Source organism: Patagioenas fasciata, chromosome 19 (genome assembly GCF_037038585.1).
Source record: "Patagioenas fasciata isolate bPatFas1 chromosome 19, bPatFas1.hap1, whole genome shotgun sequence".
In the NCBI taxonomy this organism is placed as follows: Eukaryota; Metazoa; Chordata; class Aves; order Columbiformes; family Columbidae; genus Patagioenas; species Patagioenas fasciata.
The window spans coordinates 2,501,803-2,527,067 of NC_092538.1; the positions used below are offsets into that span (position 1 = coordinate 2,501,803).

Genomic DNA, 25,265 nt, shown 5'->3' on the forward strand with positions numbered 1-25,265 from the left:
AGTGATAAACGAGACTGGCACACATCGCAAAGAGAGCTGGGACCTGGAGCTGTGCCCCGCATCCACAGCAGGGACTGGGAGCTGCTCGGTGAATGAGCCAGATGCAAGGAATCTGTTCAACCAGACAGTTAAAAATCGCTGTAAACCAGCGCTACCCACGCTGAGCACCGACCTTGGCAGAGACAGAATCCCCCGAACCCCAGGCTGGTTGGGCTGCAGGACCTCTGCAGATCCCCAGCCCAGCCCTGCTCACGCAGGGTCACAGAGCAGATCACACAGGTGGGTCCAGGCGGGTTTGAATGGCTCAGAGAAGGAGACTCCACACCCGCTCTGGGCAGCCTGGGCCAGGCTCTGGCACCTCCCAGCAAACAAGTTTCTGCTCATGTTCACATGGAGCCTCCTGTGTTTCAGTCTGTGCCCGCTGCCCCTCACCCTGGCGCTGGGCACCACTGAACAGAGTCTGGTCCATCCTCTGACACCCACCCTGAGCTATTGATCCCATTGATCAGATCCCTCTCAGCTTCTCTTCTCCAGCTCAACAGCCCCAGCTCTCTCAGTGTCTCCTCATCACAAAGATGCTCCAGACCCTGCCAAGAGAGCAGGATGCTCAGGCTGTGTCTGCTGAAGTCAAATAGACAGCAGGCTCAGAAGTATCTGTGCTTTAGCAAATAACCAGAAAGTTTAAAGCATGCTATAAACTAAAAATGCTGTGGACTTTCTAGAAAGCTCTGCCCTTGACACCCTGAAAGCATCATCGCAATCCTACTCCAAAAGAAGCGCTAAAGCGTTTTCCACCTCACCATGGCCCGTCCCCTCCGCTGTGCCAGGGCAGCTCTGTGCAGCCTCAGGCAGAGATGGACCGAAAAACTGATGTGGGTTTCAGGACACGGCAGGAGGAAGGCCGGGTTTGCCAGGCTGTTTTTAACTCAGATCCATCACATCCCACTGCTGAACATGAGCTGCCCTGACACAACTGAAGGGGCAGCGTCACTGAGCAGTGGGAAACATGAGGTTGTTTAAAAAGTTCCTGCTAAATTATAGCTTACCATTATAGAGATAAGCATCACCCCAAAACCCTAAATAAAGAAGGAGAACAGAGGAATGGGATTTTTCAAGGACACTCAGACGAGAAGCTTGATTGTTATACTCTGAGGAAGTTCTCTGAGAGCCGGGGAATACTGCACTGACGCACTGTGCTGGACAGCAGGACAGAAGAGCAAAGTAATTTCTTTTAATTACGATAATTGTGATTGCCGCCCTGAGCGCTGAATTCCCCCTCACCACAGCACCGCTGTGCCTGCACAAACTCAGCCTGTTGAGCCCCAGCTGTTCTGCGCTATAGGTTTCTGTGAAGAGAACGGCAACAGCTTCCGTGCTCCCCCTTCACTACTGCTGTTGGACTTAGTGGCTATTTATCAGCCAGAAAAATCTTCTAACAATGAGGACACACTCTCCCGAACCACAGAAATAAAGAGCATCTATGAGAAAGACCATAATATATGTTCTTGTGTGCAGAATCTGCAGGGTCAGTTGAAAATCAAGGTATGGAAGGGCCGTCCAAAGAAGACAAAGGAAGAGGAGAGGGGGGAAAAAACAAGGTCTGTGCATCACTCATCATCCTGGAGGAATCTGGGGGCGAGGGGTCAGCAGGACAGAAACCTCAAACTATGAAGAACAGAGCTGAGCATCTCTTGCAAACTGAACTGTCTAAAAGAACAACTGTAAAAGCCAACAAAATAAACAGTCGACAACATTCACCCAAGGGTTCAAAAAACCCCCTTTGGCATAAACCAAATCTCTCACTTCAGCAGTAACTGAACTGAGATGTGCCGTGTGTCACTCCCCCAACAGCAGCGCAATATGAAATAACTCAAAGGTGGTAAATGTCAAGTTTTAAGAGTATTCCAAGTAGAGACCTGGGGAAGCACAGACTAGTCCATCTGACACATGTTCCAGGCTAACTGATACAAACTGCAACAAAGGTTAGGCAGATACTTAAAAAAAAAAACCCAAACAATCATATATTGGGAAAAAACCCCACATCACAGATCTACAAGTTTTTCTAAAGCATTAGCAAGCAAACAGGTGGGTGAGATCCAGCAGGGTCTGCTGGGTGCTCTGAACACACCCAGCTGTGGTGCTCTGAGCTTCTGCAGACACTGACCCACCACGGGATGAGGGTGAAGACTTTCTCTGGGTAAATAGCTGGTAAAAATGAGAGGGCTGAGAGAGGCAGCAGGAACCGTGCTCTCCAAGTACTGATGTAGCAAAGGGACAAATAGTGAAAAGGGCCTCGTGACACTGAGACATTACAGAGGGCTATCAGACAAATAATGTTGTAATAGAACCCAATGCTCATACAAAAAGGCAAAGAGATCTATCGGGGAAACAGAGACACAGCTTCATTATTCCACCATGTAAATCAATGACACAGTGTCTGGGGTACTGTGTGTAGCGCTGCTTCCCCAACACAAAAACACGAGAGAAAACGTACAAAGGAAGGAGGCAAAGATGAGTAACACTGAATAATGGAAGTGGCTAAAAAGAAACAACAACAAAAAACGGCTGAAGAAGCGGAGCCTATAGACTCACAAGTGACTCGGAAAAGATGAACAAGGAATTAATACTCAATACATCTTCCTTGAGAGTTGGGGAGCAATAAATGAGAGAAGCCGGCGGGAGTTGGGAGGGAAGGCGAGTCCTCCCACAACCCACAGATGTGAGATTCTGCCCCGGGAGCCGCGGGCACTAAGAACTTCGCAAAGAAACGGGGCAAACCCACCCGAGACGAACCCACCCGGCGCCAGCGGCCCCGCGGTGCCGCCCCCGGCCCCGGGAACCCAGGACCCGCCGGAGCCGGGGGCACCGGGCAGCGCGGCCCGGCCTCCCGCACCCCCCGCGGGCGGCCTCGAGGCCTCTCCGGCCCCTCACCCCGGCTCGGCCCCGGGACTGGCCCCCGCCGAAGCGCCCACCGGGACTGGCCCAGACCCCGCTCCCCACGGCGGGCTGAGCCCCCCCGCCTTTCCTCGGCGGCTTCGTCCTCCCTTGTGGAGAATTCCGGCGCTGAGGGGAAGCCCCGCTGCCCAACCCCGCAGGCAGCGGAGGCCCCGGCGGGCCTGGCCGGGGAGCGGCTCGGCCCCGCCGCGGGAGAGGCGCTGCCCGCGGGGCCTCGGGCCCGCCCGCCCCGCTCCCCGGCGGACGCGGCCCCGCCGCCGCCCCAGGCCCGGCCCGGCGAGGGGCCCGCGGGAGGGCCCGGCCTTACCTGCCGGCTGCGCGGCCGCCAGCGGGAGGCGGCGCCCTGGGGCGGCCCGGGTCAGCCGGGCTGTACCACTGTGGCCGGGGGGCGGCCGGGCCCGGCCCGGCTCCTCAGCGCGGCCCTCGGGGTTCGCCGTGCGCGGAGCCGGGGCGGCCCGGCGGTCACAGAGCAGCGGGTCTGCCCGCATCGTGTCCCTCAGGGATTGCTGCTGTGGGTCTGCAGAAGGGCAGGGACTGTCACAGCACCAAGTGACAGCCTTCAGAGCTTGAACACTACCCGGGCAGCCCACGATTGCTCTCACTTCTTTCTTCCCCTGCCTCTATTTTCTCCTGTAAACGTAACGAAGAGGTTCAGATGCAGAAGAGCATCCCAGCCCTGGTGCAATAATCTGCAGCACTCGGGTTGTCCCAGCTGCACCTGAGCACACACATGTCATGTTCTGCAGCCGTTTTGGTTGGGAAACATGGACCTCAAGGCATCAAGCCAGGGCTGCCTGGGTTTGTAGGCTTAGGAGGAATATTTTAGTTAAAGGAGGTAAGCAAACATGAAGAGCAGCAGCATTAGGATGCTGTGCCCATCACTCACCTACAAGGAGCCAACATGCGAACCTCTGTAAACACCAAACCGTCTGTTTTCAGCAAATGAGGGCAGAACGAGGGGTTGCCTGATTTCCTAGACCGTGTCCCCCCTCACACTGTGGGACACGGTGCTTGAATCGGTCATTTCAGAAACAGCCCAGCACCTGTTTGCAAACCACAGTGCGCACGAACTCTCAAGAAGTTTCTTAAGAACCGTAATTAAATGACTCATTAAACAGCACAACTTCCAGGGCACTGATGCGTTCACCTCACCTCCCTGCGTCCTTCCCCTCCCAGCGCGGGGTCCCCCGAACCAGCCTCCTTGGGTAGAGGTGACCCTTTGGAGCAGGTATTCCGCGTCAGTCTGAGCGGTCCCAAGCGTGCGGCAGCGCTCGGCAAAGCGCCGCCTGAGCTGCTTGTAGAGGAACGTAGAGACTCCTTGAAATTCTTCAGCGCGATCTGCCTCTGCAGCCGCAGCACCTCTCGCTGGGATTCCCGCAGCAGGCGATCGAACTCGATGACGTTCAGGCAGCGAGGGTCGTCCTGCGGGACACGCAAACACGACATTGTGTCGCTGACAGGCTCTAAAAGGTGGAACAGCTCGGGGTAGTGATTTAACATGCAAACTGAAGACACACTGGTGAAAACCAGGTAACGTGGCACACAAGGATTCCTTCCCGTGTCTCCAAAGCATCAAAAGCTGACACTTTGCATCCCTTATGCGAACATGTTATTCCTCCCGCAGATAAAAACTAGCCTGTAATGCTTCTGACTGTCCCAGGGTTACCCACAGCGTGTGCTCTCAGTGCTTGCCAGCAGAGAGCGTGGCAGGATAAGATCATCTCATTTCCCAGCCAGACAAGAGCCTTGGCTGGTTTGCCTCCCTGGTGTGTGCACTGGCACCCTCCGCAGCCGTAACGCTGGATAGGGCTTTAAATGCTGGAAAGGATGAAGAACATCTGGGAGTTATTCAGTTCTCACTCAGGATAATGTTTGGTTTTCAAACATTCTTGATTTCTAACCTCTTCAGAGACAGTGTGGGTGGATGGGCCCCTATCTTTAGCACAACGGGTCACTCCCACCCACCCCAGACCCAAAACCAGCAGCTTTTCAAGGAAACCAGTGCAATTTTACTCTCACAAAAATGGTGAGAATATGTCACCAGCTTGTTTTAATTCTTCAAAGGTTTTTCAGATTTCAGGAAGCTGAAAAAGCACGTACTGCATGTCCATGCACACGTACAAAAGCTGGTTATAAAAACCTGTCTTTACAAACATGCTGCTGGAGGAGACATTGCTCCTTCCCCTGGAAAGCTCCTAAGCCAGTGAACTCAATGCATGCTTCGTCTCCAGGACAGATTTAATCTGCTTCCCGGTTCACTTCTTATTCACCCTAAAAATGGTTTGGGATTTATAAATACAATTTGCGTAGAAAACCATGGTTACTCTCACGCTACAAGGGGGAAACTGAGGCAGCATTAGCAGAAACTAATTACAGATTCAAGACATGAGCAGCTGGGCCTCCTCTGTGCCAGCCTCATGGTCAGGCTATCAGGATTGTGGTTCTTTACAGAAAATTAGCTGTGGCACTGTATAAAATCTCCCTTCCCCCACCAAAAATAAAAAAAAGGCAGCTATTCCCAACAGACAGGCTGTGAAGCCTGGGGGAACAAGGGAACAGAAAAAAAGCTCAGTCCTCCACTCACGGTTTCTGCTCTACACGTCTCCTGCAGCTGCCTGGCTGTTCCCTGCAATCCCCCGCTTCCAAGAATGCAAGAAATTGCCACCTGCTTTTAGCTGGAGCTGGGCTTAGGTTGGAAACCCATCACCAGAGTATGATCTCAGGAAATCATTTTATCCTATCCTAAGAGCCTTGACTTTGCAAAACAAGGGCAGTGGTTTTGCAGCCCAGCGTGCAGGGTGTCCGTCCTGCCGCTGGAAAGGAACTGAGTAGATCCGTTTCACAGCTACTGAAATATGTGTGCTGATTTAAATGCCCTGCATTAAAATTGATTTGGTTACAAACTCTGAGCCTGCACATAATATCTCTGCATATAAACCCCTTCATTGGCATAATGCATTTTGCATGCTGCAGACAGATTAGGTCAATTTTGAATTTTAACTAGCTGGCAATTAAAATTTAATGAGCAGCCTGCTTGGAAGAGAAATGGGAAAACCAAGATCAGGCAGAATGATTTCCTCTCTTCTCTGAGGATTCCCTGCTCCTGCGTCGATGCTCCCGGTTACTGGTGCCTCGGCAGCAACACGTCCTCACCTCCGAGCCAGCGTGGTCACCCATGCCCTAGGAAAGCAGCAGCTGAATTCCTGAGGACTGCACCCTTGTGTGTTTCCTTGGCCAGCAGTGCGTCTTGCTCACCCGCCTTTGTCACATTCCTCAACAATTTGTCCCTCCCCTGTCCCTGGCAGATTCGGGTTGCCCAGCACACTCTGCTAGGAAAATCAGCCTGCTCTGGAAGGGGTCTGTTCCACTTCTGTGGGGTTTGCAGTGAGAAATCAAGGGGACAGGAAGGGAATTTCTTCTTGGTGACGCCATGGAGCACAGTCAGACCGGGACAACTTTCTCCTGTGGTTTAATGTCAGAAGGGATCAGTGGGGCAGCTCTGTACAAACAGCAAATACCCAATTGTTCTTGTCTTGGCGAGATCTGCGATAGGGAAAGACTGAGAGTCTACCTTCAAACCCATAGTTAAAATGAACATGTGACAAGCCAAAAATAAAGCTGCTTTCAGAGAGTAAGTATTTGTCACCTAAATATCATGTAAGTAGGGTAGGTAGAAATGTAAGTATTCATTCAGCTCAGCTGGACGCAGGAACGCGGGGTTGCACTTGACCACATCTGCATTAGCAAAACAGGGAATCCAGGGCAAGCCCAAGCATTACTGAGCATCTCATGAGAGTTTAACAACTGACCTAAACTGAAAGCATCCAGCTCATGACCAAAAGATATATCTGATTTGCCTGGAACAGGTTGCTTTAGTCACCTTGAGTGGGAGTCATTTCACCTGGCCTCAGGTGTCTGCAGAGGGTCCTGTCAGCAGCAGTGCGGACAAGCAGTGCTTTGAAGGAGCGACGCATCCCGCTGCTTTTAGACAGCTGTCTCAGGATGAGCTGAATTATCCCTTTTATCCCATCACTGATAATGGCAAGTTCTGTGCTGGCGCTGAGGGGAACATAGGTCAGCAGCCTGGGTACAGGCACCAGCATTTCGATGGTTTCACGAATACCCACCCCTGTCTAACGATTTGTACCCTCAGTCGCAGGCACACAAGGATCACAAGTCACCACCAGCATGGTGGCTCTCAGAAAAGCTGCAGCTTGGGATAGACTGCTTCTTGAGAACACGCTTAGCTGTTTTACTTTTTAAAGAAACACTTTAAAAGGAGATCCTGCTTCTGCATCTTTCTTGAAGCTCAGCACTGTGAAAAGTCATCCTGTATTTGTGGCTTCTCGGGGATTTCCAGTGGTGAGTCTTAGTCGCTGCTGCAAATGGCAGCTCAGCCCCCTGAATTCACAGAGGGTCAAGCAGGGTGTCCCCCAACAACCTGTGCTGCAGGGGTCTGGACACCGACTCTGCCACACACTCACCCAATGTCCCCCATCCAGCTCCCACATCAAATGCCCTCTGTTTTCAGTCTGCACTTGGGACTAACTGCCCTGGAGCCTGGTTCCCATCACTGTTGTCACTTGTCCCCAGCCACTGAGTGATGTCCCAGAAAGTCTCACCTTCCCTGCAGTGAGTTTAGCCTGCAGCTCCCGGCACTCCTGCTGCAGAGCTTCAATCTGCTTGTCCTTTGCCAGGAGAGCACTGGCTTGCTCGGTCAGGTCCTTGGCACGCTGGCGGGCAAATGCTTTTTTACACAGCTCCAGGCTGGGGCCCTTTAGAGGCACCGGAGCAGTTACCTGCAAGGGAGAAAGACATATGCATTGGTGTTCGTTAACCATCAGCCCAACAGCCCCAAAGGACAGACAGACAGAGGAGCATGACAGATGTACGGAAAAGTGAGAGGAAAAAAAAGAAGGCTGAGGGGAGACCTTCTGATCTCTGAACTGCCTGAAAGGAGCTTGGAGCCAGGGGGGTCGGGCTCTGCTCCCCAGGAACAAGCGCCAGGAGCAGAGGAAACGGCCTCAAGTTGCGCCAGGGGAGGGTGAGGTTGGATGTGGGGAACAATTTCTTCCCCAAAGGGCTCTGGGGCATTGGAACAGGCTGCCCAGGGCAGTGCTGGAGTCACCATCCCTGGAGGGCTGGACAGACGGACATGAGGTTCTCAGGACATGGGGCAGTGCCAGGGATGGGTTATGGTTGGACTCGATGAGCTTGAGGTTCTCCTCCAACTAAAAGGATTCTGTGATTCTACGAAAGGGGAAGGGCTGGATGGAGAAGTGGATGGGAGAAGAGGTGGGAAGGAGAAGGTGCTCAAGAGATGAGGCCAATGGGTGTAGTCAGCACAGGGGCTGCAGGCAGGGCAGCAGTGCGTGGGGAGAGGAGGAGAAAAACAGGATGAAGGCAGAAAGGTGGGAGAAGGCAGCAGAGAAAAGGACGATGGCAGGAAAGGTGAGCATGGGTGCAAAGATGGAGGTGGCCAACCCAGGAAGAGAAATGGAGCATCTAGTTGAAGATATCCCTGCCCACGGCAGGGAGGTTGGACATGATGACCTTTGAAGGTCCCTTCCAACCCAAACTATTCTGTGACTCTATGATTCTGTGGGTTTCCAGGCAGCAGCAAAGAGGCCTTCAGCATGGATAGGTGGAAGATACAGGCAAAGGGGGAGGCAAGAGAGAGCCCAGCAAGGGCCAGCAGGGAGGACTGAGAGATATTCAGCAGGAGAAGCAGTTCAGCATCATCTGCCCCCTGCACAAGCCTCAGCCCCTGGGCACCTTCTGCTGTTGGGAGACCTGGACCAGCCCAGGAGCCCAGCACATCAGTTCTCCCAGGGCTTACACAGGTCTTCAACTGTCACCACCCCAAAATCTCACTCAGGAAAAAATAAAACAGCATTTGTATTGTTGTTGAAGGGTCTGCATAGCTGTTGGATGTATATCAAAAGATTTCTCTTAACATGGTGTCTGACAGTCCATATGGCAGCAGCTGTTGCCCTGCAAGTACCAAAACCCCATGACAGACGGACAGCGCGGTGCCGGGGGACAGAGAGGGTGGGCAGTGCCAGGAAAACCCCTTCCTGCTCTTCAGCAAAGCTTTCGCTTCCTCCTTTCTATGCTAATGGGCTTGAATTCCCCATCACAATCCCCAGGTTCCTTCCAACAGAAGGAAAGTTTTCCCTTACTCCACTGCAACTGACCTTTAAGAAGTTCATACAAATGCTTGTCTCCAAGATCCCCCATCCTACAACCATCTCCTACAAGTCCTGCACCCTGCCAGGTGCTACAGGGTTTGCAACAAACTGCTGATGGGCTGGAGAAAGCAAAACCCATGCAGCTTGCACAGCAAAGGCAAGCAAGGTGTGGATGGGGCCAAGCAGCGTCTCTCACCCCTTCCTGTTTTGCTTTACCACACTCCTTTTCTTCTTCAAATACTTCCTGTTTCTTTTCGGTGAAGTCAGGTGAATTACTTTCATGTCTTGCCCAGGGAAAGCTGAGCCTTAAACTAACACCTTAAGGTAGGGCAGCACATTTCCAGGGAGAAACCAAGCAGGAGGAAATTAGAATCATAGAATAGAATCATAGAATAATTTTGGTTCGAAGACCATTAAGATCATCTAGTCCAACTCTAACCTAAATCTAGCACTAAACCGTGTCCCTAAGAACCTCATCTATACATGTGTTAAACCCCTCCAGGGACGGTGACTCCATCCATTGCTCACAGCCAGGTCCCCAAGCAGGAGCAGAAGGAGCTGCCGATGGTTGAGTTTCATGATTCTTGCCCTGCTGCTGATGTGCAAAGCGTGTTTGCTGTACGTTTAAGAAAAGTGGAAAGAAAAGGCCTTTCTAGCTCAATAGAAGAAGCAAGGGAGATGTCCTGGAGATGCTCTCCAGCCCAGCTCCCAGCAGCACTCACCACTTTGAGGTTTGCCTCCTGGAGTTTCCGCGCTCTCTCCTCCAGGCGCTTGGCGATCACCGCCAGCTCCGCGTTCTTCCTCTTCAGGTGCTTCACCTTCTCCTCTGTCTGGGGAAAACAGCTCCTGCGCTGGGTAACAGAAGGAGAAGGTCAAGGTGAAGTCCCCACTCAGCTCAAAGCTGCGTGTCAGGGGTGTTGGGGCACACAAGGTCCCTCCCAAGCCCTGACCAACCCGCTCGGTGCCCACAGGGCTTTTCCCAGCCAGGGCGTGACCTGTTCTCCTACCACTGTGCCAACCATTAAACACCAATGTCTGCTCTTGTTGCCTCTCCAGTCACTGAAACCTCTGTTTTTCCTGGTATTTTTGTTAATGTCCCCCTTGCTCCCATGAGATGCCTCTCACCCCAACCAGGGCCATCCCACCTGGTCCCTCTCCATCCACAACACCCTTGCCGGCTGGGTCCCAGCGCATTTCCAGCATCAGTCTGTCCTTCCCGCTCACCCTTTGGCCCTCCTCTTCCAAAGTCTTCCTCGTTTATTTCCCCAGGGTTGCAGGACTCAACACATTGCTGAGGATTTGTGCTGCACCACTGCTGAAAGCTTTGCCATCGTCCTTTTTCTCATGACACTGAAGCATGAGTTGGGGGGAACAGCGAGAAAGCAGCAAAGGACTTTATCGTGTTTGCAAAGCAAATTTCCTTTTTCTTCCTATTGATTCCGTTAGCTCTTAATCCCCTTTTATTTGTTATCTGTCCGTTTCAATAAGCCGCCCCTCGCTGATGGCTCGTTCTCCCAAGGTTGTATCCAGATGTGTTGTGCTGTCTTTTCACATCAGCAAAAATGTCAAGTCAGCTGATCCTTCCAATTATTTTCCTCCCTACCCCTGTGAGATGTCACCACGAGCGCTTGCTGTTCTCTGCTTCATCCAGCAGACCAAGGCTGGTTTTTGGGAGTAAGATTTTGTGACAGCTTACACAATAGTGCTCTGCCAAAATCCAGAGGACTGAGAAGAGGTGACCCCCCCAGCATGCACGTCATACTGGATTTATGCTTTTAGCGTAAGAAAATAATCTAAAATATGTGTTTTGAATTTGGTTCTATAGATCTGAAATGCAGAGCAAACAGATTTTCAGGGGCCCATGGTGGCCACGTCCCCATGTCACGGGGCTGCACGGGGGCTGATGCTCTCCAGGGAGGATGCAGGAGGGGAACGTCCCCTCTTCATATTCCCCAGGGGTCCCTGTCCACCATGGGAGGGGGACAGAATGGGCAGCCTGGGCTGTAGCAGCCTGGTGGGTTTTGGGTGCTGGGGAGGTGCTGAGGTCCCAGGGGAGCAGGGGGCAGTGCTGCACCATCACCCAGCACCAGGGCCGAGTGAATCAGTGCTTCTGCTTTTCCAATTAAAGAGGAAACAAGAGCGACTTCCCCTCCCCTGCCATCAGCTCCCCGCTGCCCTTCTCTCTGCCAGCTCTCGTGGGCAGCTGCCTCAAAGCCTCTTGTGGCTTCCAGCGGGCAAGGAGCACCAGACAAAGGTGGCAGAGAGGGAGCAGAGGGTCCCAACTGTGCTCAGCATCACAAGGAAGGGGTCCTGCTGAAGCCAGGGAACCCAAAGCAGCCAGACCCCCTTTCCCCATGGCACTGCTATGTTCCCATGTGCCAACAGACAACACCTCACCCCAGCTGGGTCTCCCTCCCCACAAAGCATCCCGAGCCAGCAGCCGGAGCAGCCCCTGGCCAGGGTGCGGGATGGAGCTGCGTCCTCTGCTCACCAGCAAGCTGTTCTCCTCGGCCAGGCTGGAGCAGCGGAGCCGCAGGTCCTCCAGCGCACTCAGGAGCTTCGTGTTCTGGCTCACGAGGAAGCCGTAGTCAGCCTCACTCTGCAAAACAGTGGGGAGAGGCAAGGCAGGGCCGAGGGAAGATGGACCAAGCTGCACGCCCACCCTGGCCCTGCAGAAGCCCAGCCTGGCAGGACCGGGTGCTGCAGCAAAGGGGCAGAGTGGAATGTGGAGGCTCATTTCAGGGGGATGCGAGGGGCTGTGTGTCCTTTGGGGGACAAGTGGCCTTCAGGGCTGGGCTACACCACCTGTGGCTGACAGCTACCGCCTCATAGCTTTAAGGATGCTTTCAACTTGCCCAGACCCCATGTCATCCCCAGGCACTTGCATTTTGCCACAGTACCATCTAAACCAGCTCAAGAGCCAGCAAGAGCACAAGCTGGGGCAGCCCAGACACGTGTGCTGCTCCCCCCGGCTCAGGGACCATGTGGTTTTCAGAGATGAGAGCTCCTCGTCTGCCCCCCATGCTGGTTCCCCCAGTTTGACCCAGGAGCCACGTCCCAGGCTCTGCCCTCTCTGTGTCAGCCTCAGCTCTGGGAGAAGGCAACATGCCGGATTTCTTTGCAAAACACCACCTTAATTTTGTCACATCAAACGCAGCAGCAGCTCTGCCGGGAGCTGTATATATAGCTTTGTGGTTACAGCTTCCTGCTCAGCGCCGCTCGCCGCAGGCTCGCTGCCGAAGCGGGCTCCCAGGAAGTATTTTTGTGTGTTAGCAAAGTGCGTAGCCAAGTGATTGCTCCACAGCTGCCATATGGCAGCAACAAGCGGCGCACCTCGGGAAGAGCGGGCCAGATGTTTTCCCAGCAGCCGGGACCCGCTCCCAACACCCAGCAAGTCTCTGCTGGTGCTGCTGAACAACCGTGACCTTCCCGCTGCACAGCTCAGCTTCTGCAGTTTGCAAGCCAGGCTACAAGTGAAATGTCCCTTGGCTACCATATAAATGCAGTTTGCAAGCCAAGGCTGTAAATGGAATGTCCCTTGGCTACCAAATAAATGCTGCACAAGCTTTCTCAGTTGTGAGAAGTCGGACAGGCGGCTCACAGCACTCAGACTGTGGGGAAGTCTGAGATTGGCTAAAACTCATTACACTTTTGACCATCGCTATATTTTGGCTTCTCATTCGTGGCCATTGGAGAAAAAGGGCAGGAGGCCAGAGCCACAAAGGCCACCCCATTGAATCCCCCAGTGTGGCTGCCTGTGCCATGGCTCTCCCAACCTCTCACATGGAAATGCCTTGGCAGAGTAGGGAGGGAAAACACAACTGAAATAGACTAAAACCCAAAAATTACCCTCAAGAGCGAACAGCCAGCCCTCCCTGCTGGTCTCACACAGTGTCCCGGGGTCCCACCAGCCCTCTGAGCCACCAAGAGGGGACATGAGGTGCCGCAAGCTGACAGGCCCGCGGCAGAGTGGTTTGCAGGTGTCCCCCTTGCAGAAGTCCCAGGGCTTGAGAAAGCTGGAGCGAAATGCCCCATGGAAGAAGAGTGCACTGCTTTCCACTTGCGAGAAAGCAAAAATGTATTTGTTTGCTTCTATTCCTTTTTTTTGTATTCTCCCCTAGGCACAAGGCAACTGTTACTGCAGCAGCCCCCACGCACCTGGGTGTCCCCTCCTGCTCTCCAGCAGCTCAGGGTTGCTCCAGGGGAGGTCAGGCCAGGCCCAGGAACCAGGAGCTCCCCAAATTCAGCGGCCTGGAGCAGCCGAGAAGCTCCCCTGGGAGCCAAGCGCCCTGCCCGGAGCAGCGCTCTGGGTCAAACACCCAGTACCAGATCCTGGGTCATCGGTCCCATCCCTGCTGCTTTACAGGGACAGTGAGATGCCCCGAGATGATTTCCCTATTGCCAGCTCCAGAACAGCAAAGCACGTCCTTGGGCGGGACACCCATGTGGGGGATGCTGCGGGTGCTGGTGGGGGACACAGCAGGGGGTGCTGATGTGTGGGAACACATCGGGGGGGCTGCATGGTGGGAGGATCCCACCAGCATCTCCTTTGCCGTGCGTGGCAGGGCCTTGGGCTGGTTCACTGCCGCCATCCCCAGAGCCAAGCAGACAGCTCCTGGGATGGAGTCAAAATGCATTATTTCCATCTTCTTGCCACTGACAAGAGGCCCCGAGCTGCTTGTCTGCGCTGGCTTGCACTGCGACAGGCTGAGCAAAGCCAGCCAGCGAGCTCTGCCTTGGGATGGGACCTGGGGAGCTTCTGCAGAGGAGCTGATGTGCTCCTGCTCCTGCTCCTGCTCCTACTCCTGCTCCCTCTCGGGCAGCCACTGCTTTCCTGTGGGGGACAATTAGCACTTCTGGCATGGCAGGGGGATCTTTTGGGGACCTACATCCAGATTTCTGTATTTGAAACCCGCTTTCTGTAGCTGTAAAACAACATGAACCTCAGGGTGGGATACAAAGGCTCACAGCCACTCACTCTCGTCCTATTGGGCTATCCCCACTTCAACTCAGGTTTTGTGCCACACTCCAGACCCCATGATGCTGGGATGTCCTAGACCATGCAGAGACCTTCCCAGTTCCCAGGGGGCTGCAGGACCCCCGGGCGAGGTTGCTGTGGGGCAGCAGAGCGTGACCGTGCGCTCCAGGCTGGGCCGGGCGCTCAGCCAAACCTCCCCCAGCACATCCCGCTCTGCCCGCAGCTCCTTGGGGCTCTGCCTGGAGAGGCACAAGGGACATCTGCAGCGAGACGACGTGGAGGCAGGAGGTCCCTGCCGTGCCAGGACGTCTGTCCTCGCTGCCCAGGAACGCTTTGCCAAACCTTCCCCCTGGCGCTGAGCCAGCACCGGCTGCGCCAGCTGAACCCTCCTGCAAGACCACGTAGAGCCTGGAACCGAAGGACCGTCTAGACGTCATCCCACGCTCATTAAACATTCATTTCCTATAATGAAATAGCTTTTAATTTATTAACCGCTCCGCCGTCCCTCAGGGTTCCCGCGCTGCGCGGCGCAGCCTCGCTGCAGGGCTTGCTCATGGCCCGTGGATGGTGCTTTTCAAAGGGAGCTGAGGGAATCCTTGGGGAGAGGAGGCTCAGGGGCTCCCTCTGAAGCGACTTGTCTTGATAAAGACACACAGAAGTGCCAAAATCCAAAAGCATCCCTTGGTCAGGGAGGTTTCCAGCAAGCTGGAGCTGGCAGGAGCCGAGGCAGAGCTGAGACCGTGGAGCAGCAGGGGGGGTCTCCGGGCTGTCACGTCCCCTGGAGCAGGAGCATCCCCAGCCGCTAAAATATTAACCCAAGTGACATGTTCTCTGGCCTTGGGGGAAATTTTCTAAAAGCAGAGCAAGGCAGAAGAGCAGCAGGGATGCTGAGGGGAGAACAGACCGCAGCTCGCTTGTGCAGCCGGCACACGGCTTTGAAGCCTCCTGTCAGAGGGAAATCATCGTCACCTGTCACCTCTTTTGGCAGGTAGAACCCAAAATACGGTTTCTTCAGGATGCATTATGAATGAGCAAACAAAGAAAAGCCTCAGCACGGCAGGTGCAAGAAAGCTGCTGCTTTTTCACCCGAAAACTTCAAAAAGCAACGGAGAGCTGCAGCAGCTCTAGCAGGGAGAGGTGCCCAGCCAGGCTGCTAAATGGGTCACGCAGTTAGAATCCCCCTGAAACACCCAGCATCCAGCGCAGCCTTTAAAGTCCTGCGGAAAACTTGCAGGAAGCCATTTGGGGGGCAGTAAATCAAGCGGCGGCGAGGACGACAGCGGCTGCTCTGCAATGCGGCTCCGGCTGCCGGTGCCTCGCGGCACGGCCTGGCACGAACCGGCCGGCAGGGCTCCCCGCGCCAGCCCCGGGAACGTGCCAAACGTTCAGCCCGGCCTTGTTTTAAAACCCCTGCAGGGAGCCAGACGGGGAACAGGAATTTACCAGGTGTCCCCACGAGCGGGTGGTCTCTGGTGGCCTTTGGAAACAGGCGGTCTCATGGCTGATTTTAAAACATATACCATTTCAAGGTGTAAAAAACACATCTACTTTCAACACGTCCCTGCAGTGACTTCCCCATGTCCAGCGGATACGGGTCCAGCTGCCAGGTTTGCTTTGCAAAAGCCACCTCTGAAAACCAAAGCCCCTTTGCAGGTGCTTTGCAGACCTATTTCCCAGGTGAAACTACCCCAGGTCTCTGCTACCCTGGATTTATTAGCCCCGCCACATCTTCATTTGAAATCACTGTCACCAAGCTCCACCATGTCAAAGCCCTTTAGCTGTTCATTCCAGCTGACTGTGGTAATCAGTTTCCTTAACTTCTCAATCCTCGCCACTTAGAGATGAAACCTGTCATTGCCAATCCATTTTCTTCCCTTCAGTTTCAAAGGAATCAGTTCCCTCACAGAACTAAGTTATTTTCCATCGGCTGCTCTTTGCAGTGGCCTCGCTGCGTGTCAAAAACAAGACAAAAATAGCATCCCCTCCTGTTCGGTCAGTGAGTGAGCACAAAACCCGCTGCCGGCACAGCCAGGATGGCTCAGCTGCATCGAGCATCGTCCCAGCGGGGGCACAGGGATGTTCTTGTTAAAGGTACAGGAGAAGTACGAGGCGCGCCTGGTCGCGGTTGTTCTGCCACTCCTTGGACAGGCAGCCTGTGTCTCACAGCACTTGTTCTACTTCCTTCATTTTGCTCCGGGTTCCTGGTTTCAGACACAAACTTCTCTGTTCTCCGGTTGGTTTGGTGGCGCTTCCCCAGCCGCTCCTCGCCCCGCGCGTCGCCAGCTCCCGTTTCCATGAGTCAGCGCTTGCTCCCGCTGCACGTCCCTCCTCCAGCCCAACTACCCCCCGTATTTATGCCAGTTCCTCGTTTATCTGATTGTTATCACCCCATGTAACAAACTCACGGAAGAAAAAAATCCATCCAAGGCTTTTAACTTCAAACATACTGCCTCCAGGACAGGGAGTGCTGGAGCCACAAATCGCAAGATATTAAGAGAATATTCAGGGGAACGTTCACCAGAGATTTGCTCTTTCTTACGTTTTCCCCGTGCGTTCCCTCCTGCGCACCCTCTGACCACTGCCAGCTCTTCACACGTTCCTCACAGTGTGTTTAAAATTAGATATGCAGCTAAAATTGGAATCTCACAAATTCGTGTCCTCTGTATCTTTAAAGCCTCTTACGAAAGCACCATCATTGGCCCTGGGAAAACAAACTCAGCCACTCCAGGAGAAAAATCATCTCAGGAGCCGTGGCTCAGCTGCCCTGTAATGAGCTCAGCTTCTCCAGCCTCCCCAGCCAGGGAGAAGTTAACGTTCCTGCAAAACTGAGACAGGGAGTGTGAGGGCAAAATAAAGTCTCAGGGCGATGCAGAGGGTCAGCTCTCCAAAACCCACTGCAGCCGGGTCCAATGCACCAGAATTTCTCACCTTTAGCAGCAAATCCAAAACCCAAGAGGTTTTGCAAGCAGATGAGAAAAAACTGACACTGAAATACCGCATGGCTGGTGAAAGGCAGCTCTGAACCGCTCCTGATGTACTGCGCACACGTTTCTTCGCCTTTCGCAACCAGACATAAAATAGGGCACTCGGTTGAATGGGACGGGGGATTTGGAGGAACCCTTTTGTTTTCTCCTTTCCCCCAAGGCCCGCCTGTCCCCGTGCTGCAGAGACCTGGGACGGACCCGTGGGGACAAGGTCCTGAGCAGGGTGCTCGGGGTGCAGCTGCTCACCTGGCTGAGCGGCCGCTGGCACCGTCAGTCCCAGGTTTGCTCCTCATCCTGCTCTCCAGTGTGGGATGGAGCCCTGTACCCATTGCTCCTTCCAGCTTCTGCCTGACGAGGTGTGGGTGGCCCCGGACGGGCTTTCCCCAGCCGTGACCCAACCTCTCTCCATGTTAAACACAACTTCTGTTGTGCACACCCAAGACGTATACAGCCAGAAACCACGGCTGAAGGTTGCTGGGGTATGATCCAGCTTGGTTACCAGATGACCTGCAGCATGAGGTTGTGCAAAGTAAGATCCCCGAGTACAACAACATTGTCACCTTCCTGCCCTTGGGTCGCTCGGTGACCCCTGGGCATCCCTCACCTTGTCAGAAGGATGTCTGCATTTCAGAGGACGAGAAACATGTACAAAGCCTGTTCTACCAACTACCATTTAACACTGGTGTACAAGCTTCTCCCCTTTCTCTTATCAGCCTTCAGAAAGATTTGTCCCCGCCGCAGGACTGTGCTCCGTCCCCACCATGGCCAGGGGACACTGACAGCATCTCTGTTTCATCGTACAGCTTGGCAATGTGTGAAATCCAGGCTATATCACATAAAACCTAGTTCGGTTGTAAAATTCAGGTGCCAAGACAGCCAAGCTACCTTTTTCCACCATTGCAGATTTTTCTAGGTGCTGCTGAGCAAGTCATTGAACATGCAGAGCAGCAGGCTCAAGCAACAGCATTTCCACTAGAAAATAAGAAGCAAAACATAGAGGAAGTGGGAAGTAAATGTCTTAACATGTTCAGTGCAGACACAGAAAGACTTTGCAACCCCTGCTTCTTGCGTACTCATTTGCGTTGCCAGTTGTTTGAGCTAAACCGTGGGTCTTGGCTTCCTATAGAGATTTTGGGGGGGTTTTGTTGTTTAGCTGTGAGCAAAGGTCAGCCTAAGGCTCCCAGCACTGTGGGCTCAGGCCCAGACAATCCCAAGGTCTTTGTGGAACATCTGGACTCTTTTTGGATGCCACATACCCGATAATTCTATTTTGTAAACATGAAAAAAAAAAACCTGGAGAAGAATGATAATATTTAGCGCTTTGCAGGTTTGGTATTTTGATGGCTAGAGCAGGGACAACTGTTCTCTGTCTGAAATCTCATCCTGCTTGTAACAGATACTCTAATCCAAAGAAACACTCCCTAGAAAGGTGTGAGACTCTGGTCCTGCTTTTACTGAGTGGAGAGACTGGATCCCCTTCCCCGTCCAGCTGTGGGGAGGCAGATGTGCTCTTCCACCTCGGGAGGCACATCAGGCAGCTGGAGCAGCAGGTTTTGTATGCACAGCTCAGTTTTTGCCCAGGTATCTGCTCCACAGTTCTCCCCAACCTGTTCCTGTTTTCCAAATTACTTGCAGTTTCCCAGCAGCCAAGAGCACCTTTTCTGCTTGGGTCACACTGCCTTAAAACCTATTGTAGTTGTCCAGGCTCTGGCATGTCAGGAAAGGCATTTATTGCCCCTCTCAGTAAAGCAAGAACTGATTTGGAGAAAGTGTAGGATTTTGTCCTGCACTGAGAAGCCCCAGATCTCCAATGGGCTTACCAAGTGGCTAAGAGATGGAGAGGAAAAACTCATCCCTTGCACCACTCACAAGAGCCAGAGGTGCTGCTTGGAGGTCAACGTGGAAATGTCAACAGCAAGAACAGCAGCAGACTTACGAGCTGCTGCCCAAAAGGGTGTTTTCCCAGAAGTGCTGTGCAGACGGCCGGGATGCAGCAGGAGCAGGGCAGCAGGGCACGTTCCTGCTCGTGTTCTTCCAGCGGGAAGGAAGAACACAGCCACCAGACACCCAAAGCAAGGGGGCAAAGACATTGCCGTGTCCCCTTGCCGAGAATTTACAGATGGTGAAACGAGAAAAGTGCTGAGGCAGAAAATCACGGTGCAGTCATGACCAACCCAACATGGCCAACCCCAAAACCTGTTGGTGACCCCCAGTCCAGAGGAGCCAAGGACACGGTGAGGAGGCAATAGCTGGTGTCCCTCATCTTCCACGTCCCACACAGTGACCTGGCCAAGCCATTTGGACATGTCTTTGTACAGAGAGTATGAGCTTACTTAGAAAGATAGTTACAACAAAAACTACTTTCCCCTTCATACAATCTCACTTTGCCTTTTCTCCCATTCATTCCTACGAATGAAGTCGCGCTGTCTCTCCGCGGCAGGCAGCTCCCCGAGGTTGGCCGTACATCCACAGTGCTTGCAGATAACAGCACCAAGTCATTTGCATGAGGCTGAGAATTGCCAAGACAGGAGAAATTAATGCACTCGGATTTTGAGCAAGATGGAGTACGATCCTTTTTGTAATTGGGATTGCGGGAAATGGTGTCTGTAACAGCAAGAACTGGCTTCGTTGCCCAGGAAGACCTTCCCACCCTACTGCCATCTTTTATTCTGCTGACCTACCCTTTCTAGTCAAGGGTACAGCGCTACACACCCTCAGACATTAAATTAATAGTTTACCATCTTTGCCAATGGAAAATTTGAAGCTCTCGAAATGCCGTGAATTCCTGCAAAAGGCGCAGAGCTTACGGTTAAACGCGGTTTGTCATGAGCACTTGACATGGAGGATCTCTACCAGCGTCTTATAATTCTCACTGTGTCTGTGCTTTGTGTTATTAAGCCCCACTGAGAGCAAAAGGTTCTTTTGTGGATATTTAAATTCCTGCAGACTGGGGGGCTCCTTGGTTTAAGCATCTTCAGTTGAGCTTTACAGGTTTTTTTAATATTCTCAGCTCCATGCGCCCTCAAGGGAAGCTGAGGATTGGCTTTGAAGAAATGCAGATCCAAAGCAACCCCTTGAGACCGAGGAGCAGTCACGAGAGCCGGCTCTGAGCACCCTCGCTGTGGTGGTTCGTGGGGTGCCCGAGCAGGGACATGAGCTCGTCCCTTCTGTAGGTGCAGCTGGGGAGGTTGGGGGTCGAGCAATCCTGGAAGGGAAGGATGCAGGGAACACACAGAAGGAGAATGACCCCCCTTTTCTCTCCTCTACCAATTCAGGGCATGAGGAGAGAGCCAGCGCTTCAGCAACCAAACCGTCCCGACTTTCCTGGGTCAAAGCAGATCCCACCGGAGCAACATCCCATAAGAGACGCAGACAACTGAGCTCTTGTGGGAAGTGCTCTAAAATCCATCTGACACCATTATGGGAATTTGCCAATTTCCAGCCAGACTGTATCTGTGCCACTTTAAGCCCATTTGTCCTACACAGAAGATGTTTTTCTCCTCCTCTAATATTTATTATTATGACTGGGATCCTACACCTGCAGTACCTGCAGATTCTCAGCAGGAAACTGTTTTCTTATCTCCCGTGTCCACGCAGAAATTTTGGAAAGCAAGACCAGAGTGATTTCAAAGGCCCAGGGCCAAGAAAAGGTTCATGAGAGCAAGCCCCCAGTGAGCATTAGTACCGTGGTGGGACACAGGTCTGTGTGTTACCCTGCAGAGGAGCCAGGCAATCCTGCGGTGCACGGCAGGACGCAGACGCACAGCAAACGGATGGGAAAACAGGGCCATGAGTCACAGCGAGGGAAATTCCCACCAGACCTATGGAGAACATTCTTCTCCATGAGAGCGCTGCAGCTTCAGGACAGGGTTAGAGAGGTGGTGGGATGCCAGCCCTTGGAGATATTCAATGCTTGCCTGGATAGATGCTGAGCAACCTCTTCCAGCTCTGGAGCCAGCTGTGCTTGGGGCAGGGGGCTCCAAGAGTGTCCCCCAACCCACTTCCCTGACTCCAGAGATCCCTTGGCAGCCCCCAAATGGGAGAAGGGCAACAGCTCTTCACCCTCGGCACGCAGGAGAGACCTGAGCAAGAAAGCTGAGATTAACTTGACCTATGGACAGTCTTAACATCTGCCCACACACTGTCCCTGAGGGGATGGCAGAGCAATAGTGGCAGGAGCCGGGACACACAGCAAGAGCTTCCTCATAAAATCAACATCTCTAATCAACTCTGTCAGCGATCAGCCCTCAGGAGGCTCTTCCCCACACCAGGAGATCACTCCCTGAGGCAGCTGTCCTGTTTGCACAATGCAGCACTGACATCCCAAGGACAGATGTCCTAAAGGAAGCCCAGCTCCCGCAGCGGGACGCACTGCAACTGTGGCGCTGGTCCCAGCCTGGCCAGCTGGAGCCATGCTTTTGGAGATGCTCTGTGTCTCCATGTCCCCAGCTGTGACACAGCACCTTGCTCCCTAGGAAGCGCGTTCGAGGATGTGGCTTCCACAGCCCAGCAGCACCGGCACTTGCTCTGCTGGGGACAGCAGCACTGAGCTCCCTCCTGGGTCTGAACGGGGAGCCTTTCGCTTCACTGAAGACATTGACTTCAAGGAGGAAATGCTGATTATTTTTCTTCCAGAAAAGGACAAGTTAGCCTTTCTGGGGGTCAACATACTGCCAGTACCACCACGTAACATCACGGCACTATCACAGTACATCGAGTACCACCATGGTACTGCCCCGGTATACCGGCACTGTGGTGATATTACCATGGTGCTGCCACAGCCCCGTGGGAGTGGGAAGGGAAATGTCAGTCACCCACCAAGCCAGGAGCCTCCAGGATCATGGTGAAACACTCAAAACAGCCCAAAGTCCAAGGGAAACTGGATGGCAGGTGCCCAAAACAAGCAGGATCATCACCCCCTCCACCATCACCCATGCGCACAGGTGGTGCAGGAGGGACCCACTGCAGGGGTCAGTCTGAGCTGGGTGCATGGCCCGCACCCCCCAGGGTGCTGTTTGGCCGCTGGATCACCAACAAACCCCCTTTGCACCAGCCACCTGCCCCCCGCCCCTCCAGCCTTCCCACCCACACTCCCCCAGCACGGCTCAGTGCCTTCTGGCTCCCTTGCCAGCCGGCTCTCCCAAAGGCAGAGAAAACAGTAAGTTTGGCACAACCGATTTGACTCTTGGGATGAACAGAGAAGGGGGGTGGGGGCAGAAATCCTTCGCACTTTGCTGCCCCATTTTTGGCTGGGGTGCTTCTGGAGCAGCCAGGGGCTGTGGTCAGAGGCAGACTGAGAACTGCGTGGTTAAATGTGGCCACTCCCTAAGCATCGTGACAAACAACCCCTCAAAAAATACCCACACGAAATTCTTTGAATAAAACCATTTTCTCTCTCAGTGGGTTTCCAGCAACACCATTTCTCCTGCAAGCCGGTCCAGGCTGCTCCCCAGCCAGGCTCAGGAGCACAGCACAGGCTCAAAAACCTCCTGCTAAACCCCAGTCAGTTCTGCTCAGCCCTTCTGCCCCATCCTCAAGGAGAACAGGCTGAGAGCTTATTCCTCCCCTATTTTAAAAGCACCACAGAGCTACCCCAGAGGATCCCAGGAAGATGGCTGTTTTTACCCATGGGAAGGGAGGGCAAGCTGTCCCAAACAGGACAAGCTGATGAACTTCTGTGGCCTGGATCAAGGCGATGAGACTCTGGGGGAGCCTTTTGGGCCGTTTTTAGAGATGCTGCAAGGGGACGGGCATTGTATTGCCTTGATGCTGTCTGCAGGGACGAGGGTCCCCTCGAGCGCAGGTGCCGCAAGCCCTCCCAGGCTACCCCGAGCGGAGAGGGGCTGCTCTGGAAGGCAGAGCCACTGATGCTGCTGGAGCGAGGAGATGCCACAGGGACAGCTCAGCCTTTGCTGTGTCGGCACCAGGTGAGCTCTGCCCAGCGCTGGCTCCGTCAGGGCTCTGGTGAGACCCCCCGCTCCGGCACCAGCCAAGGGAGAGGCAGCTGGAAGGGCAGCGGAGGCAGCAGCTCCTTCTCGCACGTGCGGGTGTGTGGCAGCAGCTCTGGCAGCTCCCAGCCCCACGGGGAAGGTTTTGTGGGTGGCTCAGGCACTGCCAAGCGCAGCTGCTTCCCACCCCCGTCTCATACCAAGGTGACATCCCCCGATGCCCAAACGCTTTTCTCCCCGAAACACGCACCGCTGCACCCCGCCTGCCAGCAAACACCCCCCGGGAGCCGCCTTACCTGGTGGGGTCTGTCCGTCCGGTTCCATCCCAGCCCGTCTATCGCTCGCAGCGGCCTAATGAGCTCCGGCACAGAGTGAACCCGCTGGGGCTCTGGAGGGGGACGGCGGAGGGTCCCTGGGGACTCTTCCTGGGGCTGGGGTGCTCCGGTTCCCTCCAGCCCCGTGGACAGCTGGTGGCTCGTCGTGTCACCGCCACCCCCCACGCCTTCACGCGTGTCCGTGTCCGGGCAGGCGGAGGCCGCCGGGACGGTATCGCTGTGTCCCGCTGCCGCCGGCTCCGCGCCGGGGACCCCCCGCTCCGTCTGCTCCATGGCTGGGGCAGGGCGCTGGGCTCAGCCGCTGCCGGCGAGGGCTGCCCGTGGCTCCGGGAGCCGCCACGGAAACCCCGAAGGCATCAGAGCCGCGGCGGCGGGAGCAGCCCGGGCCGCGCTCCCTCCCGGCGGGGACGGAGGCGGCGGCAGCAGCAGCATCTCTGCGCCGGGGGAGGCTCCATCCCCGCCTGGATCCGCCGGCTCGGCCCCCCCCGCACACCGTACAAAGGCTGCTGCCCTCAGCCCCCCGCCGCCCCCGGCCCCATCGCCCGCCCGGCCCGGGATGACGCAGCGGCGGGGCCGGGGGAGCCGCCAGCCCCTCACCGCGGCTCCGGGCAGCCCCCGCCGCAGACGCTGCCCAGTCATCAATATGAAGCCGGGCTCTGCACCCCGGGGGGGGCCGCGCCGCGCCCCCGGGCCGCCAATAGCGGCGGCTCCGCCGGTTTCCATGGCAATGGTGCGGGAATGGGGTTTGCTGCCTATTGATGCAGGAGCGGACAGGAGGGATGTGAAGCGGCCGGGCTGTCCCCCCACATCACATCACCCCTTTGCACTCCGGGGTCGGGGGTCCCTCAGAGCCCCCCAACACGCTGGAATGAAGAGTTTGGGGACAGCAAACCAGCTCCCAGGAAAGCCCTTGGGTTTTCCCCCTTCCCTCCCGCTCTGGTGAGCCATGGGCACAAGAAGGGGCAGCTCAGCTCTGCCTGGGGACGCTCACACACCTTCCCTCTGGGAGAGGAGAACCTCAGCCCACATCGACACCAAACCACAGGCTAGGCCCTGCCTGCACCATGCCCAGGGCATGGGCTGCGGTGGGCAAGAGGTGGAGGGTGGTGTAAGCACAGCAGGAGCCTGGGGGGTTGATTTGATATGGGGAGACAGGAGTTAGCAGCATTAATGATGCAGCAAAGCAGGCACTGCCATCTCTGAGCACACACAGGCACACAGCGGGCAGACGTGTGCTCTGCCTCTCTCTGCCTGCTCCCCGCCTTGCTGTGCCTTTGATAGATCACCTCATTCATCAGGCTGTGCAGCATTAGTGATGCTCAGGCAGAAGCCACCAGACCACCCTGGGGACATCTGTCTGTCCTTGCTCTCCAGCCCCACTCAAAGCTTGACTCACTGCAGAGCAAGGTCTGATGATCCCAAAAACCAAGGTGGGTGGCACATGCCTCAAACCACTGCTGGGCAGCTGGGGACAGGTCCTGACTCCCTATGTCCTTATGTGCAGCAGCAACTCCCGGTCCCATTGCTGGTGCCTCCCAGCTGTGGGGTGGAGACAGCATTTGGCATTTCACGGGGTGTTGCTCTATTTGTGATCATGGTTCCTGCACCAGGAGAGCTGCTCTGGGCCTCTGCTCTGGAGGAGATGCAGCACAGGGGTGTTTGGTGGCCATTTCAGACACTGCTTTATGATCATCTCCTCTGAGAGCTTCATCAGCACATCCAGATGTGTACCGTGCAGATGTGTCAATGCTTGAAATGGATGCCATTGGCTATGCATCATCTCTGCCTGAGCAGAGACAGCGCAGGCAAATCACCGAGACAGTTATTTCTCACCGCTGACTGCAAAGGGTGCAGATGACCCACTTAGATGGAGT

At 54.6% G+C, this 25,265-nt stretch overlaps 1 protein-coding gene across 9 annotated transcripts in view; it reads right to left on the minus strand.

The window, feature by feature from the left end:
• The window catches only part of TSPOAP1 (TSPO associated protein 1), a 74,733-nt gene extending 50,720 nt beyond the window's left edge, over positions 1–24,013 (minus strand). For 3 of the 9 annotated variants that reach the window (XM_071817091.1, XM_071817087.1, XM_071817085.1), the window contains exons 1-5: positions 23,353–24,012; positions 11,638–11,745; positions 9,869–9,997; positions 7,578–7,754; positions 4,108–4,377 (exon numbers count right to left, since the gene is read on the minus strand). In XM_071817091.1, coding sequence (XP_071673192.1) covers positions 4,108–4,377; positions 7,578–7,754; positions 9,869–9,997; positions 11,638–11,745; positions 23,353–23,664 — 996 coding nt within the window. In that variant the 5' untranslated portion in view covers positions 23,665–24,012. Of the gene's footprint in view, positions 1–2,931; positions 3,120–4,107; positions 4,378–7,577; positions 7,755–9,868; positions 9,998–11,637; positions 11,746–23,352 lie in introns of those variants that run through there. The other 6 variants (XM_071817086.1, XM_071817089.1, XM_065852829.2 and 3 more) reach the window with 5 other exon arrangements.
• Between the last annotated feature and the right edge of the window lie 1,252 nt (positions 24,014–25,265).